Source organism: Maylandia zebra, linkage group LG9 (genome assembly GCF_041146795.1).
Source record: "Maylandia zebra isolate NMK-2024a linkage group LG9, Mzebra_GT3a, whole genome shotgun sequence".
In the NCBI taxonomy this organism is placed as follows: domain Eukaryota; kingdom Metazoa; phylum Chordata; class Actinopteri; order Cichliformes; family Cichlidae; genus Maylandia; species Maylandia zebra.
In genome coordinates this window covers 12,019,780-12,045,158 of record NC_135175.1, presented here as the reverse complement: position 1 = coordinate 12,045,158, position 25,379 = coordinate 12,019,780, and the positions used below count along the sequence as shown (strand labels likewise).

The window sequence follows — 25,379 nt, the reverse complement described above, 5'->3', positions numbered from 1 at the left end:
GCAGATAAAGTGGATGAGTGGGACTAGGTAGGTGTGCCGAAAACAGGCAACAAAGCTGACGCTGAAGAGTGTGCTGAGAACATAGTGGCGCCGCCAGCAGGTTTCCGGCTAGCAGGAAGACTTTGCAGTAACACCTCCAACATTGGCAGTCCCATTTTGTGAAAGCCAATAAAAAAATAGCTAGGTTTCCATGTGTCATTTGTGTGGAACAATGCTGCACAACAAGCTAAATAGATTTAAAAAAACGAAAAAAATTGTTGAACAACAGAAGATAAATGTCCTTTTTTTCTATTTCCAACTGGCCGGCTGTGTGGTGCGCAGCCTTAAGAGGCCAGCATTCAGACCCCAGAGTTTAACGGCCAAGTTCGAGTCTCTGACGGTCGGTCTGCTATAGCGGGGTAGGCCGAGCGAAAGACGAAGCTCCGGGCTCCTCCTTTTTCTCGTTTCTCTTTTTTTCATTCACATTTATTTACATTTATTTAGATATCAAGCTGCAAGTAAAAGCTCAGGGAAACACTTTTAAGGCGCCCTTTAAGGTACCCTATATATGTCCTTTCACATCTTATCACTTCATACAGTGCTATGGACCAGTCTACACCTGCTACTTTCTGCACAAGCTTTTATCACACAAGACCCGCTGTTTACAGGTAAGAAACACAGTGTCAGTAATGTTAAAGTGGCTGTGTGGAGTAGCACAACCACTGCTAATATAACACTTTTCACATGCATTTCTACATATTACAGTGTCTTTTACTGTCTTTATGGTGCTAGCTTAAAGTCATGCTGTAAATGTTAGCTTGTAGTCAAACATATTCCGACCATGTTAGGACAGAAATATTGGCTTCTATCATGACTAGTTAACAGAGATGTTAACTGCCCACGCGTTACTGTAATCCGATTACTTTTTTCAAGTAACGTGACACACTGTTTACAGCAACACTGTTTACAGCAACAATACTGCACAACAAGCTAAATAGATTTAAAAAAACGAAAAAAATTGTTGAACAACAGAAGATAAATGTCCTTTTTTTCTATTTTCTTCTGGCCGGCTGTGTGGTGCGCAGCGTTAAGAGGCCAGCATTCAGACCCCAGAGTTTAACGGCCAAGTTCGAGTCTCTGACGGTCCGTCTGCTATAGCGGGGTAGGCCGAGCGAAAGACGAAGCTCCGGGCTCCTCCTTTTTCCAGCTTTTTTTTTTTTCATTCACATTTACACTGAAGCTGTGTTCACATTCATCCTTTAATCATGACAAAACGTGAGGAATCACACTGAGGTGAGACCTTGACAACAGACAAATCAGAAGCCGACACCAATGATAAGAAAGAAATTCATTTACAGACACGTGAAAAAGCAGTTTAAGGTTCTAGATCTGGATGATTACAACACATCATTATTTATTTAAAGCAACCCAAAATGCACAAATGACTATAACCAAGTACATCCTGTGATTCAGCAGCTGATGGAACCAACTTTAGCAGCAAAAACTTGAGTTAATCATTTTTCATTAGTGTTTCACAGCCAGAGATGGGCAGTAACGCGGGGTAAAGCGTTACTGTAATCCAATTACTTTTTTCAATTAACGAGTAATGTAAGGGGATTACTATTGCAAAAAAGGTAATTAGATTACTGTTACTTTCCCGTAAGCACGCTGCGTTACTGCGTTACTGAAAAATTTTTGGCCAGAGTGCCTCATGACAATAACAGCTGTGTGCAGATCAAGAATGGATAATCTATGGAGGAGTGCAGAGAGAGTATGACCGTGCAGCGTTTAAAGCGTGGAAGTACTGAGCTTACTTTGAGTTTGATTCCGTAAAAAGTGACAAAAACTTTTAGAAACTTCTTTTTACAGCGAAAAAACCCTTAACTTCAGAGCAAGCACCGAGTACGCTACTACGGGATTGGAAATTCACAGAGAGACTCGCGGATTCTTCCACAAATTTCTTCTAGTCAGGATGTTGCATATAATTTAATTTTTGCTTGATGCATAAAGTAAAAAGATTCAAACTAATAAAACAAGTTTTAAAAACAGACTTTTCCATTTGATTACATTTTGTATGATGGATGATGCAGAAAAAGTAGAATTGGGCTGAAAGATCTATTGCGTTATTACCTATTCAGGTCATAAATCATGTTTTTAAAAAGTAACTAAGTAATTAATTACTTTTGAAAATAAGTAATCAGTAAAGTAAGGGGATTACTTTTTAGGGGAAGTAATCAGTAATTAGTTACTGATTACTTTTATTCAAGTAACTTGACCAACACTGCTAGTTAAGTTACTACCATAGTTAATACAGTTACGGGTAACATGATAGTGCTAACCCATAACCCTGAACTCTGTAATACTGTAAATGATGAGTGATTTAAGTTAACACTAAACATTCAACAGTGTCTCCTGAACATTTCTAATCAGGTGTGAGTCTGGCTGCATTGACTTTTGAAGATGCAAATTTAGCATGATGGCTGATGGTGCTGTGTAAGCTTCTACTTACCTTCTACACTGTGTTTAACACACATTTCAGAATAGCAAAGAGGAGCACTGTTGCTTCATCCTTAATACTTTAGAGGAGAACTGGACTGCAGATCAAAAGGTCCTTAATAGCTTTTTGTCCTCCCCGACCCTCAAAGCCAAACCAGCCATGAGAGCTGATGGGACAGGATTTGTAAAAGTGACATTATCAGAAAGAAAGGGGAGCAAGAATACTTGATATTTGCATTCTTTAGAGAAAAGTATTTGAAAAGGCTGTCTGCTGTTTTGGATTGATGTCGTTCTCCGGAGGCTCAAAGAAGTAGGGCAGTGTCACGGTCCTTTTGGCAGCAGAAAGCTGCTGAGTGCTGGAAAGAAGCACGGCCACACCAGCTGAAATGTCTCACTGACACAGAAGCTGTTGGCCATCCTCTGTGTTGCCACTGTCTTCACCCTGCTGTTATTAAGTGTCAATAACATACATTTCTATGGAGCTAAGCTTGATGAGCGATGCCTTGTTGGCTGACATTTATGTCTTTGAGCGTGTGAGAAGTTTAATAATTATAAAACCACATGAGTTTGACAAATGTCCTTTTAACCGTCAGCTCATAGTGAAGCACACTGAGCCACCCGGAGCTATAATATCAAAATAGAAGCTGCTACCTTTGTCAAGAGTGGCTGGATCTGAGTGCATACTACTTTCAGTTATTCAAATTTTGCTGAATTTGTTCAAAGTCCTGTCTATGTGCAGAGAGTGTCTTCCAGAGGAATGGTTCTGTGGGGATTGTGATGTTCTACATCACGAACATCAGCCACTCCACAACAGAGAAAGTGTTATTGATGTTTTTAAAGCCATTCCTCCAACCACATGTAATTTTGGTTTTCATATGTGTCTACAGCCAGTTAGAAAGAATCTATTTAAGTGGTTTTCTCTTTCTTGGTAGCTCGCATTCTGCCAACAGTAAAGCTTTGAAACTGCTCCTGTGGGTTGCGTAAACTTCACAGTATCAGCAGGAAAAATCGTGATTTTAATCGACATTAATAGTAAACAGCAACCTGCTATTTAGGTTTCTGTGATGGATTTGAACATAGTGTGATGGAGCATGTTTTCTGCCCTTGCTGTACAATCAGAACATGGTATTGCTTTAACAGAAGTCATCTGTGAAGGCAGTGGTGTATTATTCATGTTGTTTCTTCTTCTTTTTGGTCCAAGGACGTTATGATGTGCACCAGGCGATACACAGATGTCAAACATGGCAGCAGCAGTGCAGCCCTGATTTAAAGGACCTGGTTAGGAGTGGATATTGGCCAGCATCTGTCAACATGTCTACTCTTTACACTTTAGACCTCTTGAGCTCCTTCCTGGAACTAAAAGTATTTTCTCCATGATTCTCCAGGGAAGCTTTTGCAAAACTGTTGGAGCGTGGTACTACAGTGGCTTGCAAAAGTATTCGGCCCCCTTGAACTTTTCCACATTTTGTCACATTACAGCCACAAACATGAATCAATTTTATTGGACTTCCACGTGAAAGACCAACACAAAGAAGAAGTGGACCAACACACGTGAGAAGTGGAAGGAAAATCATACATGATTCCAAACATTTTTTACAAATAAATAACTGCAAAGTGGGGTGTGCGTAATTATTCAGCCCCCTGACTCAATACTTTGTAGAACCACCTTTTGCTGCAGTTACAGCTGCCAGTCTTTTAGGGTCTGTCTCTACCAGCTTTGCACATCTAGAGACTGAAATCTTTGCCCATTCTTCTTTGCAAAACAGCTCCAGCTCAGTCAGATTAGATGGACAGCGTTTGTGAACAGCAGTTTCAGATCTTGCCACAGATCTGAGGGGGCGAATACTTTTGCAAGCAACTGCAAGTGTGGGGGAAGGCTGAGTGAAGTATTTCTTTGATATTGTTTTTCAATAAGCAGATGCAAATATTTACTCCTCTGTTATGTTTCTGTACATACAGACTGGGCGTGCCAAAAGCGATGCACTGCAGCACAGCTTTCTGGATGAGGAAGAGCAGCTGTGCTGTGATGTCAGCTTCAGCTGCCCAGCATGCACACCTGAAATGTTGGCGGTTTCAGTTGATGGTAACAGAAAGCTATATCACTTTCAGCAAAAAGAAAGGTGCTCATTGTTGATGTTCTTTGTGTTTGTGCCTTCCATGGTTAGACTTTATTGTTTCTCTGATGTTGCTCTGATGACCGTGACTTTTTTGATGCCGTTTTTTTGTTGAAACCAACTGTTGTCACCCTCTGCTGCTCAGTGTGCTGGCTGTTTTCTCGGGAATCTCAACCACAAGAAAGTTTATACGAACGAAGCTAAAAAACCTGTGACAGTTTGTGAAACGTCATTAGCAGCAGTGAAATAAGTTAGTTAGTGAAATGATAGAGGCTATTTTATGCTGGAAAAATTCTTCCAGCACAAAGTGGCCCACTAAACGGAATTTTTTAATACAGAAATACATCTAATGATAAAAAGCAGAGAATTCATTGTCTGTTTTCCATTGCAGAGCTGGGATGCTCGTCTCCTCATGGAGCGCTCTCGAGCTGTGAAGTGTCCAGATATCAGCGCTCACCTGGCTGGTACCAAGAAGGTTCAGCAAGTGCTCCCCAGACCTGGAGTCCTGGACAGATTCTTCCCAGACCAGCCTCAAGCTGTGCAGCAGATCCGAGCGACATTGGCTGACCTCTACACTCTAGACATGGTGAGACAAAGGGCACGGTTTGTTCATTGTTTGGAAAATTTGGCATTAGATAATCCTCACCTGGGTGTTGCTGTTCAGTGTAAGCAATATCATTTGCATTTTATTCCTCTGATTTATTTCTCTGTGGCGTTTATGAACTCGTATTTCTTAGGCTGGCTTTTAAGGAAGGAGAAAAGGTATGTATCAGTTGGCTGGGAAGAAAGATGGAGGTGGAAAGGATGTGCAAGCTATGGGACAAAGTTGCTGAGACTAGGTTAAAAAGAGGTGAGGATCAGTGAGCAGGAGTGTGGCTTTGTGCTGAAAAGAGCACAACAGATTGTCTGGAGAGAAGGTGAAGGAAAGTCAGCTGAAGCAAGACAGTTTGTGGAGTTTGTGTTGGACTGTATGTTATGCTGGGAGCCTGGGGATTAGTGCACTTTGATTCCAAGTTAATACTAGCTAGTGTTTCTCACTGGTTTTTGGGTGGTGGAGTAAAAGGGATTGGTTGGTGGCTGTTTCTAATGTTAGCCTTTTCTTGGTTTTCTTACAGGCAGGGTAAAGACATGGTGATGAATGAGTGTGTGGGCCGTCTGCTGAGGACCAAGAGCTCAGGACAGTCAGACGGGGGCGTCGCAGCAGGAGTCACCGTGCTCGACAACCCTCTGCTGTTCTGAGATGTCACACTCCTGCCTGCACATACAAACCACACTGAAGTCAAAGTTCCACCTGCACCTCCACCTGTTCTTGCAACAGCATGAAAACTGACAGAGGTGAGACAGAAGAAAAGTTCTTGTCTATTTTTTTTTTTTTTTTTACTAAGTTAAGGAATTAAGTTAAGAAGAGTGATTAAATAAATAGTTTCTTGCATTTTTGATTTAATGATTGTGTTTAGGATTATTTCAGAAACATGTTTAGAGGATCTTTGTAAGCCTGTATTTACTTTAAAAGAAGGGAAGCACTTCTTCATCCTACAGAAAAGGTGACACATTACAGATGAGTTCATAAAAAGTGTCTCTGTCACTCTTTCAAGGCTCTGTCACTTTTTCTTTTGTACTGGAACAGCATGGTAAAGTAGGCCTAGGCTGCCATCTTGTGGCAGTGTGTTGTTACTACAACATATGAAATTGTGTTTCTATTGGAAATATAATTCAGCACCACTGAGCCGCTCTCTCAGTTACAAACTGAACCTGTTTTGTAGACGTATAAATCACTAAGTACAGTGAAGCTTTTGGTTTTGTAAAAGTGTTTCTTATTCTAAATGCATGTTGATTTTTATCAGGGTGAAGAGCAGTTAGCAGTGCATTCATGGACATCTTTAAACTATTATTTGAAGAATCTTTGGTCATGATGGCATGAACTAGAAGCGTGAGCTCCAGGTGAGACTGCACAGAACAACAAGTGTCCTTAAACTGCATCAACTGATGACGTCTCACAATTTTATTCCACTGTGTGTTTTTATCATTGAATGTTTCTGTCTTTGTGTACATGTAACGCAGACACTAAAGCTGAGCCAGAACTTCATGCTGAAGAGAAGGATTCTTTTAAAATGCATGGGGGAGCAAGCGAGTCAGATACCAATGGCACGAAGATGAAGCAGGTCTGATCGGAAACCGTTTATTTCCAGGCCAGGGAGCACAAATAAAAACACCCTTAAAAGGTTCCCTCCTGCTCAACGGCGTCACTCCCTACGGAGAGAAGATCTACATGACCTTATCTGCGTATCTGGAGGTCAGCCGCTGCTCCGCCGTGTTGTACCTGTTTGTACGTGTTTTTAAGTCTCTTGATGTCATCGTGTCTAACACACACCCTTTATCTCCTCTCTGCAGCTGGACCATTGCATCCAGCCTGCCATTATCACCAAAGACATCTGCACGGTCTTTTACTCCCGAGACGCCAAGATTTCCCCACCCCGTTCTCTCAAGAACCTCTTTGGGACTGGATACTCCAAAACTCCTGACTGGTAAATCTGGGCTGCTGCACTGTGGCCATCTCTGTTTCACAATCAAAGATATCTGCCCTGTTACAAAGTTTCCTTGTTCAAAACTTCTGCTTCATTATAGCAACCGAGTGACTGGGATCTACGAGCTGAGCTTGTGTAAGATGTCTGACACTGGAAGCCCAGGTGAGCGGCCATGAAACATGTTTAAAGAACGGCAGCTGTTTTATCATAATTCTGTGGAGAGCTTCATCCTAATGAGGGCTCATGTCCTGAGCAGGGATGCAGAGGAGGAGGAGGAAGGTCCTGGACACATCAGTGGCTTATGTGCGTGGAGAGGAGAACCTGGCCGGCTGGAGGCCCAGAGGAGATAGCCTCATCCTAGAGCACCAGTGGGAGCTGGAGAAGATGGAGCAGCTGCAGGAGGTGGGGCCTTAAAAGATTCATAAAGAAATAAATCTGTTTAATATCGTAGAGGGAAAAATGACTTTTCAGCTCAAAGACCAAAGTGCTATTCTAAAAAGTTTTTTCTTAGAGTACAGACTTTACATGACTAACCTCCCCTCTTCTCCCCACCTCACATTCGCCCCCATCTTTCGTCCAGGTGGAAAAGACCCGTCACCTTCTGGGAGAGGCGGCTCCCGTGGGAACAGCTCCCACCACCAAGTCCCTGAGTGAGTCTCTGTCCCCCAGCGTGAGCTCCGGCACTCTGTCCACATCCACCTCCGTCTCCTCGCAGATCTCCAGCACCACCTTTGAAAGCGTGAGAAGGAGCTGGCCACCAAGGTGAGAAAAACGTGGGCTTAGTGGGCGTTCTTGTTGCTGCCTTCTTCCTTCTCTGCTCGGAGCTGATCGGTCTTGTTCCTGTTGTGTTGTAGTGCCTGCGCCTTCTGACACACACCTTCAATACTGAATACAAGCAGCTGGTGAACAGCATCAGTGACTGCAAGGTGAGAAATAATACAAAGAAATAAAAAAATAGCCTTTCTGTGTCACATCAGGGAGTTCCTATATTGACGTCTACCTCATCCTGCTGTTGTTTCACTTCAGCTTTCTCTCATCTCACCGATCGGACGTGATCCATCCGTGACGAGCTTCAGCAGTGCCACCCTCACCCCTTCCTCTACCTGCCCCTCTCTCTCGGACTCGCGCTGTGGCTCCATGGGCCAGAAGTAAACATATTTTTAGGAACATTGACCTCGATCTGCAAACGGTTATTGACAGGTTATCTATTTGATTCTAACTTGGTGTGATTTGTGTTAAAGGACCCCTGAGAACAGCTCACGTGCCTCCAGTCCCTCCTGCTCAGACTGTGAAAACTTCCCGATGGTTCCCACTCTGGAGACCTCCTACCTTGCGCGGGCTGCAAAGAACGAGTTCCTGAACTTGGTGCCTGATATTGAAGAAATGCGACCAGGGTGAGTAATGCCATATTAACCCAAATACTGTCACTATGACATGTGTCTCACAGACCAAATGTAAGTCGACACTCATGTTCTCTAGTTCAAGCAGAAATGATGTGGATCGATTCAAATTCCTGAGCCTGGATGATTTCAGCTGGAAACAAACCAACTCTGCTTCTTCTTCAGATAATTCAATTCAATTCAATTTTATTTATATAGCGCCAAATCACAACAAAAGTCGCCTCAAGGCGCTTCATAGATACAGAGAAAAACCCAACAATCATATGACCCCCTATGAGCAAGCACTTTGGCGACAGTGGGAAGGAAAAACTCCCTTTTAACAGGAAGAAACCTCCAGCAGAACCAGGCTCAGGGAGGGGCGGGGCCATCTGCTGCGACCGGTTGGGGTGAGAGAAGGAAAACAGGATAAAAGACCTGCTGTGGAAGAGAGACAGAGGTTAATAACAGATATGATTCAATGCAGAGAGGTCTATTAACTCATACTGAGTGAGAAAGGAGACTGGAAAGGAAAAACTCAATGCATCATGGGAATCCCCAGCAGGCTACATCTATTGCAGCATAACTAAGGGAGGATTCAGGGTCACCTGGTCCAGCCCTAAATATATACTTTACCAAAGAGGAAAGTTTTAAGCCTAATCTTGAAATCTTGTCTCCTGAATCCAAACTGGAAGCTGGTTCCACAGAAGAGGGGCCTGAAAACTGAATGTGTTCACTGACCGGTGTTGCCAGCTTTGGTGGCTCGTCTCCCGCTCGAAGAGGACCAAAAAGAGAACCATACAGTGTTCAGCTGCCTGGCTGTGCTCTACACACACAGCCCTGCTCTGGTACAGTAAAAACCACATTTACATTTGTTTACATTTCCAATGTAGAGGATGAGTTTAGATCACTGTGGTCCAAGCTTGTCGTCAGTTATAGAAACTGGATGTTGCACAGGAAAGTGTGTTTCCTTACATTTATTTTGTGTTGACAGAAGTCTTTGATTCATATTGATTATTAAAGAGCAGCTGTTCACATGTTTAGAAAGATGCTTTGAAAGGAAAAACTTCCAACCAATCATTTCTTTTATTAAATGTTAAATCAGTTATTCTTACAATCCAACACATGCAGAAACTTTGACATGCTCTGATGTAAATCTTGAATTACTTCACATTGTGCATTTTGTCCCTAAATTTTAAAAATATTTTTAATTACACTTTTTTCTTAAATGTTTTTATTTTATTTTTTTTATCTCTTTCAGGTCGTGAATTTAATGAAACCCATAGTTGCTGCTTCCAGTCATGTCGTGGGCAACAAGGATGTTGATAAAGGTGAAGATTTCTATGGCCACATGCAGAATAACTCATCAGATTGCATGTTAAAATTCCTTTGAATGAACCCTCATGACTCAGAGCTTCATATCTAATGTCTCTTAGCATCGTGCACAGCACTCTCATCAGTATTTGGTTCTTTTGTAGTGATCTGTCTCCAGTGTTGACCTCTAACTCTCAGTTTGTTTCTCCTCCACAGAAAGCCAGAACATTTCAGTAGCACTCATGAGAAAGTTTGCCCAGAACCACAGTGCTGAGGTCCAAGCAGCTGTGACCTCACTTCCTGCACAGCAGAGACCCTTGTTAACGTGCATGCCGTGTTTACTTTTTCTTATGTTAGGAGTTCGGGTTCACCATCCTGTGTTCTGTATTTTGATTTCCTGCTTCACTATAAATCGCTGCTGCTGTTCTTTACGCGGTTTGGACACACTTCTTGCTTTGTTCTCAAGAGTGTGAAGTAATGGATTTAATCTGCTAAGGAGAGGTTTTCATTCCCATTGCTCTTTGGGAGTCAGCGGGCTTTAACCTGTGGAGAAAAGCGTGTGCTCTTGCTCCTTCAAACGGTTTTCTTCAGAGATTTCTCACTGTTTGTACACATGCTGAGTGGCTAGTTTTGAAAACACTTACTTTACCTTTACTACTCTGCTCAGAAATGCAACCTGTGACCTTACACAGCCCAAAAACTTATCCTAAAACATAAATTAACAAGGACAGAAGCTTTTTACAAATGCTTCAACAGTGTAATTCTAACAAGGTATGCAATACATCTAATGTCAGTTCAGAGGTATGAAGTGATGACACTTTGACATCACTGAATAAAAGCAGTCTTGTCATAATAAGCTTTGCTGTGGACAGTTGGCGCGTTCATGTTAAACTTTTTCTTACAAATAAAAAAGGTAATCAGATGTTAAGTTTGTTCAGTTTTAGTTGTTCTCATCGTGTTGCTCCTCAGATCTCCCGTTGTCCCTGAGCCTGACTAAAGCTCGGCAGCTTGTTTTCAGGGCATGGCAATGCAGATATGAGCTAAATGTGACACAGCAAAGAAAAATCAGAATCAAGAAACCCTGAGCTGACTTTCATGGCTGCAGACGTGACATTAAGAGCCTCACAGATCAAAAAAGTATGGGATTTAAACTGCTTCTAGACCTGCACACGTCTGTTTCCAGGGCAGGATATCCATTCCAGTGCAGCAGAAGGAGCGGTCAGTGTGGACCTCGGTGCTGTACAGGACCTCCTGGAGCTGCTTGTCTCCTGGCATCTGGGCTTTCACTCGTATCTGAAGGACAAAATAGGAAAATCAAGTTGCTCTCACTGTCACCTGATTTCCACAGACTGCCATCTGACCACATCCCTGCAGTTGGATCCCACCGCCGTACCTCTAGGATGGGTCTTCTTGGTGTCAACCCAAACCACCCTCTCCTTCAGCTCTGAGCTGAATATATACACATGATTGCTTCTTAAAAAACAAACAAAAACAAAAAAACGTCCCCACACAGAGTGAGACTCAGTCTTGGATGCCCAGATCAGCCAGTGTGGTGTCCAAGAAAGGGAAGGGTTGGTTTGCCAAGTTGGGCTGTACCTCGATGGGCAGTGTCACCAACATGGGGATATCCTGCTCCAGTCTGACGCGCAACATCTTGTTGTGGGACCCCGGGAGCTTCCTGTCTGCCGATCCGCCTCTCCGTCGGCCTGCTCCACAGTCGCCGCCTCCTCCAGAGAGCGTTTTGTGTCGTCTGCTGCCAGCTTGACTTGCTGATCTTTATCTCAGGAGGCAGTGGGTTTTTACCCTCTCCCCCTTTGATCCTGTGCGTTATCGTTTAAAACTCGCTATCTGCATCTTTTGGCTCCAGCACGTCTTTATTGTTAGAGTTGTTGCTTGCTGTGTTCTTCTGCAGGGTGCTGATGATTCATTGTTCTGCTTCTTCTGATGGTAAACGCCTCTGGAAAGCCTGAATATGTGAGCGCGTCTGATTCATACACAGTTCTGCTCTGCCCCTCCGGACTGATATATGCAGCCAGTGTGAATGTGTGTTATGTAATACTCACATGTTAGGTTCATTAGACTGACACAAGGGTGATGCACGGATGTTGGTGTTTTTAGGTCCAAGTGTGAAAGTGGAAGAAAGACAAATTCTTTTGAAATGTTAAAAGAATGTTGGAAATTTGATCAGAATACAGTAAAAATGAGAGAAACAGATATTTTTCTCAGATCATTGTGTTAAATTGTCATAATCGCCATGTTCTCTTTAAGACTATCAGCTCTACTCTAAACAACCCTGAAAGCCTCTGCTGACACATGTCATCAGTTCCTTTCTTTCTTTGTAAACAAGGTCGAGTCTGTCAGGTCAGCAATAGTACTTCCTACAGATGACCCATCAGTGTTTATTCCATGACTGTAAACATGTTTCCATTTGTCACTTCAGTCTTTACTCTGAAATACAGGAAATGACATCATGGCTCAAAATCTTTGTCGTTCAAACAATTCTTTATTTAACAATATTTTAACTTTATTTAACAAAATACATTCAATAAAAACTTAAACAACAGAAAACTGATTTTTAATCCAACCACTGAAAAAAAAAGGTAACGACTGAACACAAACAGAAGAACAATTTATAAAGATTAACATTGAACTATAGGAACAGTTTGATTCACAGCCTCATTTGAACTTTAACTTAAACTTAAGGAGAGCCGACCTGAACTCTGTGGAGCCTGATCTCCAGGGTTTTAAGTTGGACTCTGAAACCAGAGGATGTCTCTCTCTCTTCAGATTCACTCTGATCCTGTGATGGGAATGATTTCAGCCCTGCGTGATCGCGCTGATGTTTGCACAGAGCAGATGATGAAGTGAATGTTTTGGCACAGTGGTAACAGTGAAACAGTTTAGTAGTAACGTGGGATCGTTTGTGTGCAGAGTATGAACTGAGATTACTGAAGCTCTTGTCACACTGCTCACAGCTGTAGTTTCCTTCCATGTGTGTACGTTCATGCTCGTTACGACTACCTGACTGTGAGAAGCTTTTGTCACAGTGTCTGCACTTGTATGGTTTCGCTCCTGTGTGGACTCGTTTGTGTCTTTTAAGCTGACTTGCAGTGGTGAAGGATGACCCACACTGATCACAGAGGTGCTTCTTGACCCCACTGTGAAAGAGTTCATGTCGTTTTAACTCAGCTGATGTGGGGAAGCTTCTCCCACATTCTTTGCAGTATTTCAGTTTGTCTCCAGTGTGTTTACGTTGATGTATTTTTAGGCTGGCTTGGTGACTGAAAGTTTTTCCACAGATGTCACAACGAAAGTCTTTCCCACCACCACAGCGATGACAGGGTTGAGAAGTGGATCCATCTGTGTCGCTCTGCTTCTAAACAAAGACACAAAGACAGTGTAAGTCAGTCCTTCAACACTTTTATCCTGGAAGTCGCCTGAAATAAAGAGCATCTCTGCAGACGTCCAATTACATTTTACTGTTTCGATTAACACACTCAGTTTACTGGGCTACAATAACTACAATACTACCACCATAATACTACAGCAATACTTATTTAATATTACAGTAACATCTGACTTACACTTAAATGAAATGAAAACCTGAATAATGGCTCAGAGCTACTCTTCGGTGCAGTAGAAGTGCTAACATGCTAACACGATTTAATGAGCACACTTGTTCCAAACAGTCAGACTGAACTTACAAGAATAAAATAAAAATACAAACCTCACAGTAACTGCACTTGTAGGGTCTCTTTCTGGTGTGGATCTGTTGGTGTTTTCTCAGGTACTGTGGAGTTTTAAAAGTCTTCTCACACAGGTCACATTGATAAGGTCTCTCCTCAGTGTGGGTAAACATGTGGTGTTGTAAGTGTGCGTCTGTTGTAAAGTATTTACCACACTGATCACACCAGTACACATCTTCTCCGGAGTGAATGCGTAGGTGTATATTTCGGTACCCTAGCTGGCTGAAGGTTTTTCCACAGATGTCACAGCTGTATGCCTTAACTCCAGAGTGGGTAACTAGATGTCTCTGCAAGTGGCTACTTCGAGTAAAAGCTCTGCCACACTGATCACAGCTGTAAGCTTTAACTCCACTGTGGACGACTTGGTGTCTTTTCAGGGAATTCTTCCAGGAAAACGACTTTCCACACAAGTCACAGCTGAACGGTCTCTCTCCAGTGTGGATGAGCTGATGTTGTTTTAGTTTAAACTTCCAGGTAAAATCCTTCCCACACTCGTCACAGGTGTTTTTTTTCTCTCTCTTTCTTCTGTGAGGTTTGTCGGCCTCCTGAGAGCGCTGACTTCTCGGTCCACGTTGGTCCTGCAGTGACAGAGATACAAACAGAGTCAGTGAGTGAAATGCAGTCATTGAACAAACTGAAGCTTCAAACTCCCTCCATTAACACTAGTTTTAAACCTGAAGGTGGAGTGTGGCACCAAACACCACCAGAACCTGAACGACTGCAGGTGCTGATAAGTTGCGGTCGCGGTATTTCAACATCTAGTTAGCAATACAGAAGACGAGCGAGAATAAATGGAGTAATATTTTTTACGTGGCAGGTAATTTCAAATGCAGCGATTCTATCAGCCCAACAAACATCAGTAAACACACAAACTGTTTGTGTGCAGTTTGTCTCACAATGTGATGTAAAGACTGCAGTAAAATCCTCTGCAGGTTAGTGCAGGATAAGCAGGCAAGTTTACTGTAATGTGATGGATTTAAGTAAAGAACAGTGTGTGACTGGTGCACAGTGACTGTGGTGCTCATGTCAGAGTTAGATTACATCAAGTGTAGCAGAGATTAACTTAAACTTAAGCTCATGATGCTGACATTCATTCACTGAGCTCCACCCACATATCAACAGTATAGTGTCTAATATAAAGACAGTGTACTGTCAGTGTAGAGAAAGGAAATCAGCCAGGACAACTCGTGAAACATCTGCTGACATCTGGTTGAATTCACAGAGAGCAGCAGGTCAGCTGATCACAGCCTGCACATTAAAAAAAATCTACTGGAGCTCTCAATAGAAATGATTGTGAGCTGTGACCCTTTTCCCCACACTGAGCCACTACAGCTGATTTTAGGGTTGAATCCTGCTGAATCCCACTTTAACATCTTCCTGCTCATTTTGATGTTTAGAGGCAACGTCACCGTCTAAGATGTAGGCATTGTATACATTGTATACATTATTTCTACATTACATTAATATTGCACAAGGTTCACTTAGTTTAGCATAAAATATACATACTGTATCAGTACTTCAGCTTTTAATGGAGTATTTCTTAACACTAGTATCTGTCACCTTCTGTGTTGAGCTCATTGTTTTCTCTGCAGTGGCTGAGCTGAGTCCAAGTAGCTGAAATTTCCTCTGCTGCTCCGTCAGACTCTTCTCCTCCTCCTGATCAGCTGGGACACAAAACAGAACTTTGTTAAGCTCCACACTGCACTGAAGAGTCAAAGTGTCTTATATGTTCATCTGAGAACACACAGAACACATTTTAGCTTCCTTGGGTGGACAACTTGTTTGAAACAAACACAAAAGGTTTGAGCACCGATACCAAATTCAGCAGTATGGCACACCAGTACCAGGAGAGCAATTCCTCTTTAAAATATGCCCTGGCCAAGAAAAAACCCGACAATATACGTGTGCCGTGAGAAATGATAGATAGATAGATAGATAGATAGATAGATAGATAGATAGATAGATAGATAGATAGATAGATAGATAGATAGATAGATAGATAGATAGATAGATAGATAGATAGATAAAATTTATTTCAAACATGCAAATATAATTGAAATAACAACAGAAAAAAATAAAAATAACAAAACTTAAAAATCATCAAGTTTTCATGTAAATATCTATGTCTACAGAATGTGTGTGCTCGAAAAGGAGTAGGGTGAAGTTTTCTTGTTCCTACCCCCTTATTTCAAATTTCATTGCTTACAAATCCATATCCAGGATTCAACATTATTTGATCATATATTTAACTATGTACAAGTCTAACACATTGAACATACACAAATAAAACCATTTTCAGCACGTAAACCAGAACAACAACAAACTACATTTTTTACATAAACTAATCACTCTGTTTATAACAGCCGCTTAATCTCTGAGTTTATTTTCTATCTATGTGACAAAAACCTTAATGAAGACTTAAGGTTGGGTTACTCAGGCCTTGATTTATAAAAAATGAGGACACAATGAGACAACTCAGTCACTGAGAGGAAGATTTCCTATATTCATGCAATTTATTATATTTTGAACAATCGTGTGAATTTTTGTATTGATGTACTTGTCTTGATTTCATCTGTATATCCGAGTGGGTGTAGAAATCTGAGCCATCATCTGAGTAAGCCTCATCACAACTTTGCGCTGATAAAGGCAGCTGTGTTTTAGCCTGGAACACATTTATTTTTACATTTCTCATAAATGTATTTCATTATAGCACTTTTACCGCCAACATGTTGGGTCTTTTGGAGCCGGAAGTGACCTTATATGGAAGAAGGGTGGCGCTAGCTAGCTTAGTTAGCAAGCTGCATTCATAAGCTGTGCAGGTGCCACAGAGATGCTAAGTAGCCTTAATAACAGACTAATAAAACAACACAAACTCTGATTACAATGAGCTCATTTAAAAGCTTTCTTCTAATAAAATTCTTTTCTTCTCTGTGTTTCACAACCTTTTGCTGATATCTTTCTGTAAATTAGTTTAAAGCAGCTTGAGTCAATTTAGTCAGATTTTTTTTTCCAACTTGTTCACAAAAACTTGAGAAGAGACACCGAGGAGAGCAACAGAAAGCCTCATTCAGGAGCTAAACTCAAGATTAACTAGACTCGGATTAATATTAGCTCGATACTTACCTTTAAGTGTTAAATCAGTCTTGACAATAATCGGAGAGAAAAACGCCATAAAGCGGGAACTCGGCTTCTTCTTCTTCTGCTCTTGTATTTTTTGGCGGTTAAAGCTTTAAGGCGCATTACCGCCACCTGCTGGACTGGACTTTTCATGTCCCAAACATCATCAATTGGGCACAAATTTGTTGGAGTTTCTGTTAATAAAAAAGATGGAATTCAAGGATCTTGTTATTTGGTTTGTTCGTTTTCACCATTTACTCTACAATTTTCTGCCAGTGTATAGCAAACCCCACAGCTCAAATCAATGAAGAATTTAGTATTTTTAACATATTGCTTAAGCTGGAACCAGCAGCTATATAGGCCTAATTTTTAATCCAAACATGTGATAGAGGTTTACCACCAGGAGAAGCAGACTGTAAATAAAAGACTGTGCTACTGAAAACTGTTAGTCTGACTTTGGATTGTAAATATGTTTCCATTTGTCACTTCTGTATTTGTATATGGCTCAAACTATTTGTTATGAAAGCAAAACAAACAAACTGATGTTGTATAAATTGATTCAGGATTATTTACTTCGAGTCCAGAAATCATAGCTGTCTCATCAGATCCAGTTGTGACATTAGCTATAGTTTCCGCGGAGGGTACTTGGTTCTGTATGACAGCACAGCTTTTAGGTTGAATTCAAGCGCTTGAGTACAGCCTGATAATTAGAGGCCTGCAAACTGTTTGCTGATGAACTTTGGAGGTAAAAGTACAGACAGCTATAGAAGACACAGGACACGAGATGGGTTCATTATTTCTTTTGAGTTCCATGTAACAATCCGTAACTCTGTAATTAATGAATGTGCCATTTAATCTTGGCTGCAGCCAAGATTAAATGGCACATTCATTAAATGGCTAAAATGGGTTGGCTGCCGTTCAGCATTTAGCACAAGTCAGCTTTTGATCAGAAAGTTTTCTGGTTTGATCCCTGGCTGCTCCAGTCTGCAGGCGAAATATCCTTGGACAAGATTGTAATCCCAAGCTGCTTTCTGATGCATCCATTGGAGTGTGAATGCTTTATAGAGTTTGTGAAACAGTTGTACGTGTGGTCAGATTGTTTTGTATTTGTGTGTGGATTGAAGCACATGTCTGAGAGCACATCAATCACTGCACATATTTTTTAAAATCTTAGTTTAAATAAAGTTTTTGATTATTTATTATAAAAAAGAGATGATATATATATAATGCAGTGGGCACTCTACCAGCTAACATGTCAGTTAATTTGACACATTGATTTATTTATCATTTCTTTTTCTCTCTCAGCTTTTCAGCTCCATATTTTTGCCATTTCTTCCACACTCAACTCTGTTCTACAAGGTGAGCCCACAGTTAATGTAGGAGAGGGCAGGTGGCATTAAGAGATTTGATTGGGCAATCTAGGGCCCAGTTAGTTCTTCCTTTTGGTGAAAGCTGGGCTCTTCAGTTCAGCATGGTACAGCTCCAAAGATTCTGCAACATCAAACCCTCTGTCTGCTAATGTTACATCACCTGGGCTGAGGCAGTCCAGGTAATTGCAACAGTTTCTTGAAATTAGTTAATTCAGATATAAACAGAGTGACAGTTTACAGATTCAAACATGTCTCAGAGAAAACAGAAAAAAACAGTAAAGCCCAACTCTCCTCTTTGTGATCAGGAAGACAAAATTCAACTTCCTGATCAAGTAGACAAATCATTCAACCAGCTTCTAGAAAAGGAAGATATTCAAAAGTTGAAAGAAATGGAACTCCTAGAAATGCAGGGAAGAAACTTTGAGCTCCAAGCAAAGCTTGATAAAGCACTAGAAAAACTAGTGCTGAAGGACAAAAAGAATCAGGAGCTGCAAGTAAAGCTTGATGAAAGACCGCACACAAATGAAGAGTTTCTTCAAGAAAAAAGGCTACAGGAGATAAAACAGAAGGAAATGGATTTCAAGCTCCAGGACATGGAGAAACACAACAAAGGCTTGCAAATCAAGCTTAATGAAGCTCTGCAAAAAAAATTAAGAACTCCTCCAAGAAAAACAACAACAGGACATGAAGCAGTGCAAACTCCAAGGCATGGAGGAAAAATACAAAGCGCTTCAGGTAAAGCTTGATAAAACACTGAACAAAAATAAAGAGTTGCTTCAAGAACAAAAGCAACAAGAAATTAAACAGAAACAAACGGACTGCAAGCTTGAAGACGTGCAGGAAAAATACACAGCGCTGAAAATAAAACTTGATAAAGCCAGAGGTGGGACCAAGTCATTGTTTTGCAAGTCTCAAGTAAGTCTCAAGTCTTTATCCTCAAGTCTCAAGTCAAGTCTCAAGTAATGTCAGGCAAGTCAGAGTCGAGTCTCAAGTCACTGGTGTAAAAGTCCGAGTAAAGTCACAAGTCTGAAATTTTGAATTTCAAGTCCTTTCGAGTCTTTAAAAAGAAAAAAACAAAAAAATAATGTTGCAGTTATGCTAAATGTAAATATTAGACCATGTAATTTTTAAATCTGTGTTTTTCTCAACACATGACAAAATAGTGAACGTAGAAAATATACACAAATTGTGAAATTGCACCTCTTTAAAATGCAGCTAAATTAAACCTAGCTCCAAGGATAATTTTCACCGACAGTTCTGAGATAAGCTGCATGTTATTCTTGGATGCGGTTGTAGGACCGGTGTCGTGCCAAAGTAGGTATCCCCGACAGAATTTGTTTCCCCTGTGCTGGGAGCATGCAGGAAGTACTGATGTTTTCATTTTGTGAAAAATTAGTATCGTTACATTACCATTCAGTTTGAGGGTTACAACAGAAAATTATATATTTATTGCTCACGGGGTATCAGATGGGATTATTTTAATAAACCATAAACATTTTGGCTAATAACTATTTTTATTCTCCTGTAACTTTATTATATAAAGAGCTAAATCCTCCAAAGTTTCAGGAGAAATGCGTCATAATAAGAAGTGTTTGTGAACGAAAAATCAGCAATGTGGGATACTGTTTGTCCGTGATTTACACAGGGGGAACAAATTGTGGCAGGACCAGCCTGATATTATTTGTATCCCACTATAACTTCGTTGTATAAAGAGCTAAGATCTCAAAAATGTCAGGAGTAGTCAGTCATTATAAGAAGTGTTTGTAAACTAAAAATCAACAATGTGGGATACTGTTTGTCCGTGATTTGGACAGTCCAGCGTGTGCTCCCGACGCAGGGGAAACAAATTCTGTCGGGGATACCTAGTTTGGCACGATAGTAACTTCAGGTCACTGCAACAAGCCCAGGTACAGTTTACCGACGGATGGGTGCAGGACCTTGAAATGCACCGTGTAGAACGAAAGACCATCGTACGTATCATAAGTTTACCAGTCTCACAAATCGTCTTCATAAATACACAATCGTTAACCGTTTATTAATAGGACCTTTAAGCTCAACGGTAATTAATTAGTAGTGGAAATAATTTCTGGTACGCGTTACAGAAATGTAGCAGTGACAACAATACTGTATGCTGTAATCGTACTGGACAATTAGTGATACAAAAAACCTGTTTTATCCTGTCAATAAAAGTATATGTTTTTGTCAATGTACCAAAATAACAGAAGCGAAACGCAATATTGTGTCAGGACAATTCACTATTTATGCACAACAAACAAAGGAGCGACAATTTCTGTTCAGCGCCAGACTTGCTTGTAACCTATATCACCAATTATGTTATGAAAATGACGCATTAACTACAACAGCAGACTGACCTTTGTGTAAATGCTTGGAGCAGACTAACCTGTGAGCTGGAGGGTTCTGGGACGTTATATTTGGTCTTTGAATGGCTGCAATCCAGGCCACCCGTCGCCTCTTTGTTACTTCGGAAACATGGCTCGAACAATTTCTCTTCAACAACGTAATCCGATAACAACCGATCTCTTTACCCGTCGGCTTCCCGTGGCTGTCATGCGACCGGCTATTGCAGTTAATAATACAACAGCTTCTTGCCATTTTTGTGTTTCTTTTTTATCGCTGTGATTTCAATTGAAAGCCTGCGTGCGCTAGTACCTCTTGCCACGAGTTCCCAGAATCCTTTGCGGTTTTACCCCTGAATGACGTCACATTTTCAATCTCTATATAATATGTATGTTAAATTTTATATTTGGGGTGAAATATCAAGTCTTTTCAAGTAAACCGGTTCAAGTCCAATTCAAGTCCCAGGTCATTGGTGTAAAAGTCCAAGTCAAGTCACAAGTCTTAGAACATTTTTTCAAGTCAAGTCTAAAGTCATAAAATTAATGACTCGAGTCTGACTCGAGTCCAAGTCATGTGACTCGAGTCCACACCTCTGGTTGTTTATGATCAGTAAAAAATAAAACAAACAGTGGGACACAGAGTTTTCTTAAAAATAAACACATGAAAAAAGTCTTTGGTATATTATCTTAATTGCCTCTAGATGCTCCCAGGGCTAGGACTCAGCTATCTCCAGCATGGACTGCAGGATGGAAGCAACAACAATAAAGAGGATGATAGAGAGGAGGAAGGCTCTGTGGATGACCTGCAGCTCAATGAGGCCAGTTTGGACAGCAAGGATTAGCAAGGTGATCCCTTCAGTCATCCCCCTGCACAGAGAGGAAGCAACCTATTATGCTACAATATAGTCTTTGTGCCAGCGAGGCTTGTACTTGACGCGTGGCAGTCTTCTGGCAGTAGGTGAGCCAGTCTGAGTGTGGTGCAGCCTAGCAGTGTCAGCGTTCTTTTCAGTCACTGGGCGACAGCGTGCTAGATGAGTGGCATTCCAACTCTTTCCATCACTCAGCAAGAAGGCATTCAAGCCTTTGGCTTTTGTTACTGTTACAGGAGGGGTAAATCTGGGATGTCCTTTGGGAACATGGTGGGGTTTCCTTATCCTCACACTCTCTCCTGGTAGAAAAGAAGGTTTCCGTGCGTGACGCCTACCATCAGTGTAACGTTGCATTTTCAACTGATATTTCCGAACTGAGTGATGTGCAACGTATCCAGTGGAGACACAGCAGGAGGCAAAGGGAGTACATCCAGTATAGTACGCATCTTCCTGCCACACAGGAGTTCTTAGGGAGAGGGAAGTAGAGGGAAGTAGTTGCATGCGGTGTTGCACAGTAAACTTGAAGCCAATCCAGCACAGTCGCCTTCCATGGTTTCGACTGCTGGATTGATGTCTGGATACAGGTGCGGAGGGCACGATGAAACCGTTCGATTGCTCCGTTTGCAGCTGGGTAGTAGACAGATGTTCTGCTGTGGGAGATGCCTCTATTCTGGAGGAATGAGGTGAACATTACAGAGGTGAACTGTGCACCATTGTCAGTTATGATGTTCTCTGGGTTGCCATGACGACTAAAGACAGATGAGAGGAACTGAATGACATCATCAGTAGTAGCATAAGGTGAAAAGGCAAGCTCAGGCCATTTGGAGTAGTAGTCAGTCAATGTTATGACGTATCTACAAGCAGGTATTGCAGTATCAAAAGGCCCAACAATGTCAAGACCAAGTTTTTTCCACGGTCCATCAGGCAGTGGGACGGGTTGGAGAGGAGCAGGATTAGTATGTGCAGTTTTGTCATTGGACTGGCAAAGGAGGCATGAGGTTATGGCAGACTGAACTTGCGAGTCCATTTTTGGCCACCAGTAGAGATCTCTTAATCTTTGTTTTGTGCGCACAATGGTGACTTTCATGTGCCAGTGCAATCAGTTTAGGTCTCACTGAAAGTGGTGCAATGAGCCTTGAGCCTCTGAGAACATAATCACTTAGGGTTGAGAGTTCATTACGGATTTTGTAGTAAGGTGCAAGCGTGACATCAAGTGCTTTGATTGAGGCAGGCCAGCCACTTTGTATTTGTGAACGCAAAGCAACCAGTTCAGGGCAAGTTGAACAGGCAGAGTCAAAGCCCGCAACTGGAAGTGAGGACATGGCAGCAGAAACTTGGGCTACCATTTCATGATCTGAATCTGATGTGGAATGGGAAGAAACAGGCAGGGGCAGGCGAGAGAGACAGTCAGCTGTATAGTTCTGAGAACCTGGGCGGCAAATAACATCATAGTCAAAACACAGGAGGCGGGCAGACCAGCGGGCGATGCGCATGCCAACCCTATTAAACCCTTTGGTGCTCAGCAGCGTTGTCAGAGCTTGGTGGTCTGTCCGCAGAGTGAAACGTCGGCCCCACAAATACGTTCTCCATTTCTCTGCAGCCCACACACAAGCATAAGCTTCTTTTTCAACAGTTGAGTACTTTTGATCTGTTGCAGGCAGTGTGCAGGTAGCAAACGCCACAGGTTTTTCTGTGCCATCAGGTTGCACTTGAGCAAATACAGCACCAAGCCCATAGTCACTTGCATCAGTAGAGATCACAACACGCAAGGCAGGGTCAAACAGTGCCAGTGCAGGACTATTCACCAGGAGTTTTTTTACTTCTTCAAAGCTCGCTTGTGCACCTGAAGTCCATGTGAAAGTGTTCTTGTCGTTAGCACAGGCACACATAGGGGCTACAACAGTTGCAAAGTTTGGCAAAACTTGGAGTACCATGACACCAAGTCCAAGAAGGATCTCAAACTGAGGGAACTGGGGAGGATTAAAGGGGCAGCACAGCAGCGTTTTGGAAAACAGTGTAAAGGCTTTTCAGGAAGCTTTTAGGACGCTGTGAAAATACTGAATTTGAATAGTGGAGGCTAGAAGTAGTGAATGTATCCTTCCTCTCTATCATTAGATGGAGAGAGTGTACAAAGGCCGGCATAGTGGGTCTGTGGCCACTCTTGCTTGCACTTTTGCGTGTCCGTCAGCCAGCTGTGGAGAAGAGCAAAGTTTTTACATGCAAAGAGCTGAAGTGAAAAGCAGTGTTCCAAACAATGAAATGTGTCCACTCTTTGTGCTTTTCATGCAGTAATGTTTGATGTTTGAAGCAATTTCTGCTGTTGTCCCATTCCCGGTGAAATCCGCTGTCCCTCCAATCCCGATCCTCTTGCAAAGCAATCAGCATTTGTCAGACGCATCAGTCATTGGCGGTACTCAGACAGGATCCTGGATGACTACACGTCTGGGGTGGCTAAGAGAGCAATTGAAGGATGCCATGTTTACTGAATATGTGCCTAATTTTGTCAGGACATAGCTGGGTCCATTGCTTCTGCGTGCTCTATTTTCACAAGCAAAGGCCTGGCTCTTTCTCAGGTGATCTCCATGCCGTGGCTTCTTCTCAAATCAACGTCTGGACTGCCGCAAAACAGCTGACCGTTGTCGACAGGATTCGAACCTGTGCGGGGAGACCCCAATGGATTTCGAGTCCATCGCCTTGACCGCTCGGCCACAACAACCACATTTGGTTTTGGAGCTACATACTTGAAAGACATACGTCTTCCAAGTCCTACGCCACACGTCTTTCAAGTAGGATGTGCACAACAACGGCCACGCTGGATTGTAAATGCGGTAGCTGCATGACTTTGGTGAGAAAGCTTGTGGTTTTGCAGTTCCGTGAGATCGGTGCAGCACAGCTGCGGTTGAAGCTAGCTGGCTGACATTAGCTTGCTTGTTTGCATGAACAGTAACACACACAGCTGATGATTTTGCCACCGCAAAGAGCTGATCAGTACATGGTTAGTAAAATGTTATCTTCATTCCAAACATTCAGCACAATATTTAAAGTGGGACTGGGTGTCTTTATGAAGAAGTAGCGTGTCCAATCACAGTTTCATGTAAGAAGGTATATGTATGAAGTGATGAGAACTCAAAGCCTGTGTGAACAGTGTCTTTCCACAGCAAACGGTAGCAGCGAGGCCGATGAAGAATGCACCTGGCCTGACATTGTAAGCCTTTGCAGAAAGAGCGGAGAACGTTTTTACTGTAAAACAGTACGCAGCCCACATGCTTGAACAGCACTGCGAGAAGCAACTGCGATGGCCGGGAATCGAACCCGGGTCAACTGCTTGGAAGGCAGCTATGCTCGCCACTATACCACCATCGCTGTGAAAAACTGCAACATCACTGAGTCATTGTCCGGCTTATGAAGCTTTCAGGACAATTAACAAGGTGGGCATTGTGATTACTCGCTTGTCAGGTTCTAAACTGGTCAAAAGGTAGATCACTAAAAAGACTAGTGCTCTCATGCAACTGCACATTTAATCTCATCAGCTAAGCTTCTTTGCTACTCAAGTGTGGCCTCTCACGCATTTAAACTCTTGTGTGATTTTTAGCACCTTGAGAGTCGCAATGGTCACGCGAGTTCTTCAGGTCACAGCAGACAAGGTGAGAATAGGTGTGAATCTGTCTTGGGACGAATCTGGGACGAGGACGTCTTTGGCTCCTCTCTCAAGTTATTGGACTTTGGCAAAAAGGTTTCACGCTTAATTAAAAAATGAGAGCAAGTGTCTGTGTCCCGAATACAAAGTGGGAGCTGGTTCCACAGAGAGGGGCCTGAAAAGTGATGGCTCTGCCTTCCATTGTACTTTTAAATCCCCTCGGAAGACAGCAGTCTGAGAGCAAAGCACTCTGTTGGGATGATATGGCACTGTGAGATCTTGTAGACAAAATTGGGGGTGATTATTCAAGACCTTGTGTGTGTGAGGGCAAGTATTTGGATTTTTATTTGGGATTTAATTGGGAGCCAATGAAGAGAGAAGTCCATATGGGGGAAATATACTCTCTCCTTCCAGTCCCTGACTGTGCTCTGGATGCAGCGTTTTGGAAAATAGTGTAAAGGCTTTTCAGGAAGCTTTTA

General features: G+C 42.1%; 2 protein-coding genes, 1 long non-coding RNA gene and 2 other non-coding genes across 6 annotated transcripts; 2 read left to right on the top strand and 3 right to left on the bottom strand.

Moving 5' to 3' along the window:
- Window positions 1-470: 470 nt before the first annotated feature.
- LOC143420253 (glutathione synthetase-like) lies at window positions 471-6,729 on the top strand. 2 transcript variants are annotated; one of them, XR_013100076.1, is made up of 7 exons: window positions 471-647; window positions 3,677-3,837; window positions 4,435-4,595; window positions 4,981-5,175; window positions 5,705-5,924; window positions 6,434-6,530; window positions 6,651-6,729. XR_013100076.1 is itself a non-coding variant. In XM_076888011.1 (7 exons), the coding sequence occupies exons 3-5, from the start codon at window positions 4,454-4,456 to the stop codon at window positions 5,711-5,713; spliced, it is 309 nt and encodes a 102-aa protein (XP_076744126.1). In that variant the 5' UTR covers window positions 471-647; window positions 3,677-3,837; window positions 4,435-4,453; the 3' UTR covers window positions 5,714-5,924; window positions 6,434-6,530; window positions 6,651-6,729. The 2 variants fall into 2 exon arrangements, 1 of the variants encoding a protein (XP_076744126.1); XM_076888011.1 differs by having other exon boundaries at window positions 4,435-4,558.
- A 2,041-nt stretch (window positions 6,730-8,770) lies between these two features.
- On the top strand, window positions 8,771-11,299 carry LOC143420252 (uncharacterized). The gene is made up of 3 exons (XR_013100075.1): window positions 8,771-9,338; window positions 9,752-9,821; window positions 10,021-11,299. It is a non-coding gene; the product is annotated as an uncharacterized LOC143420252 (long non-coding RNA).
- A 714-nt stretch (window positions 11,300-12,013) lies between these two features.
- On the bottom strand, window positions 12,014-17,347 carry LOC143420247 (uncharacterized). Its single transcript, XM_076888005.1, has 4 exons — window positions 16,674-17,347; window positions 15,111-15,214; window positions 13,532-14,128; window positions 12,014-13,180 (listed from the first exon to the last, which is right to left on the bottom strand). Exons 1-4 carry the CDS (start codon window positions 16,720-16,722, stop codon window positions 12,503-12,505), a joined length of 1,428 nt encoding a protein of 475 aa, XP_076744120.1. The 5' UTR covers window positions 16,723-17,347; the 3' UTR covers window positions 12,014-12,502.
- Window positions 17,348-23,897: 6,550 nt separating this feature from the next.
- On the bottom strand, window positions 23,898-23,979 carry trnas-cga (transfer RNA serine (anticodon CGA)). The gene has a single exon. It is a non-coding gene; the product is annotated as a tRNA-Ser (tRNA).
- Window positions 23,980-24,554: 575 nt separating this feature from the next.
- Window positions 24,555-24,626, bottom strand: trnag-ucc (transfer RNA glycine (anticodon UCC)). Its single transcript has one exon. It is a non-coding gene; the product is annotated as a tRNA-Gly (tRNA).
- Between the last annotated feature and the right edge of the window lie 753 nt (window positions 24,627-25,379).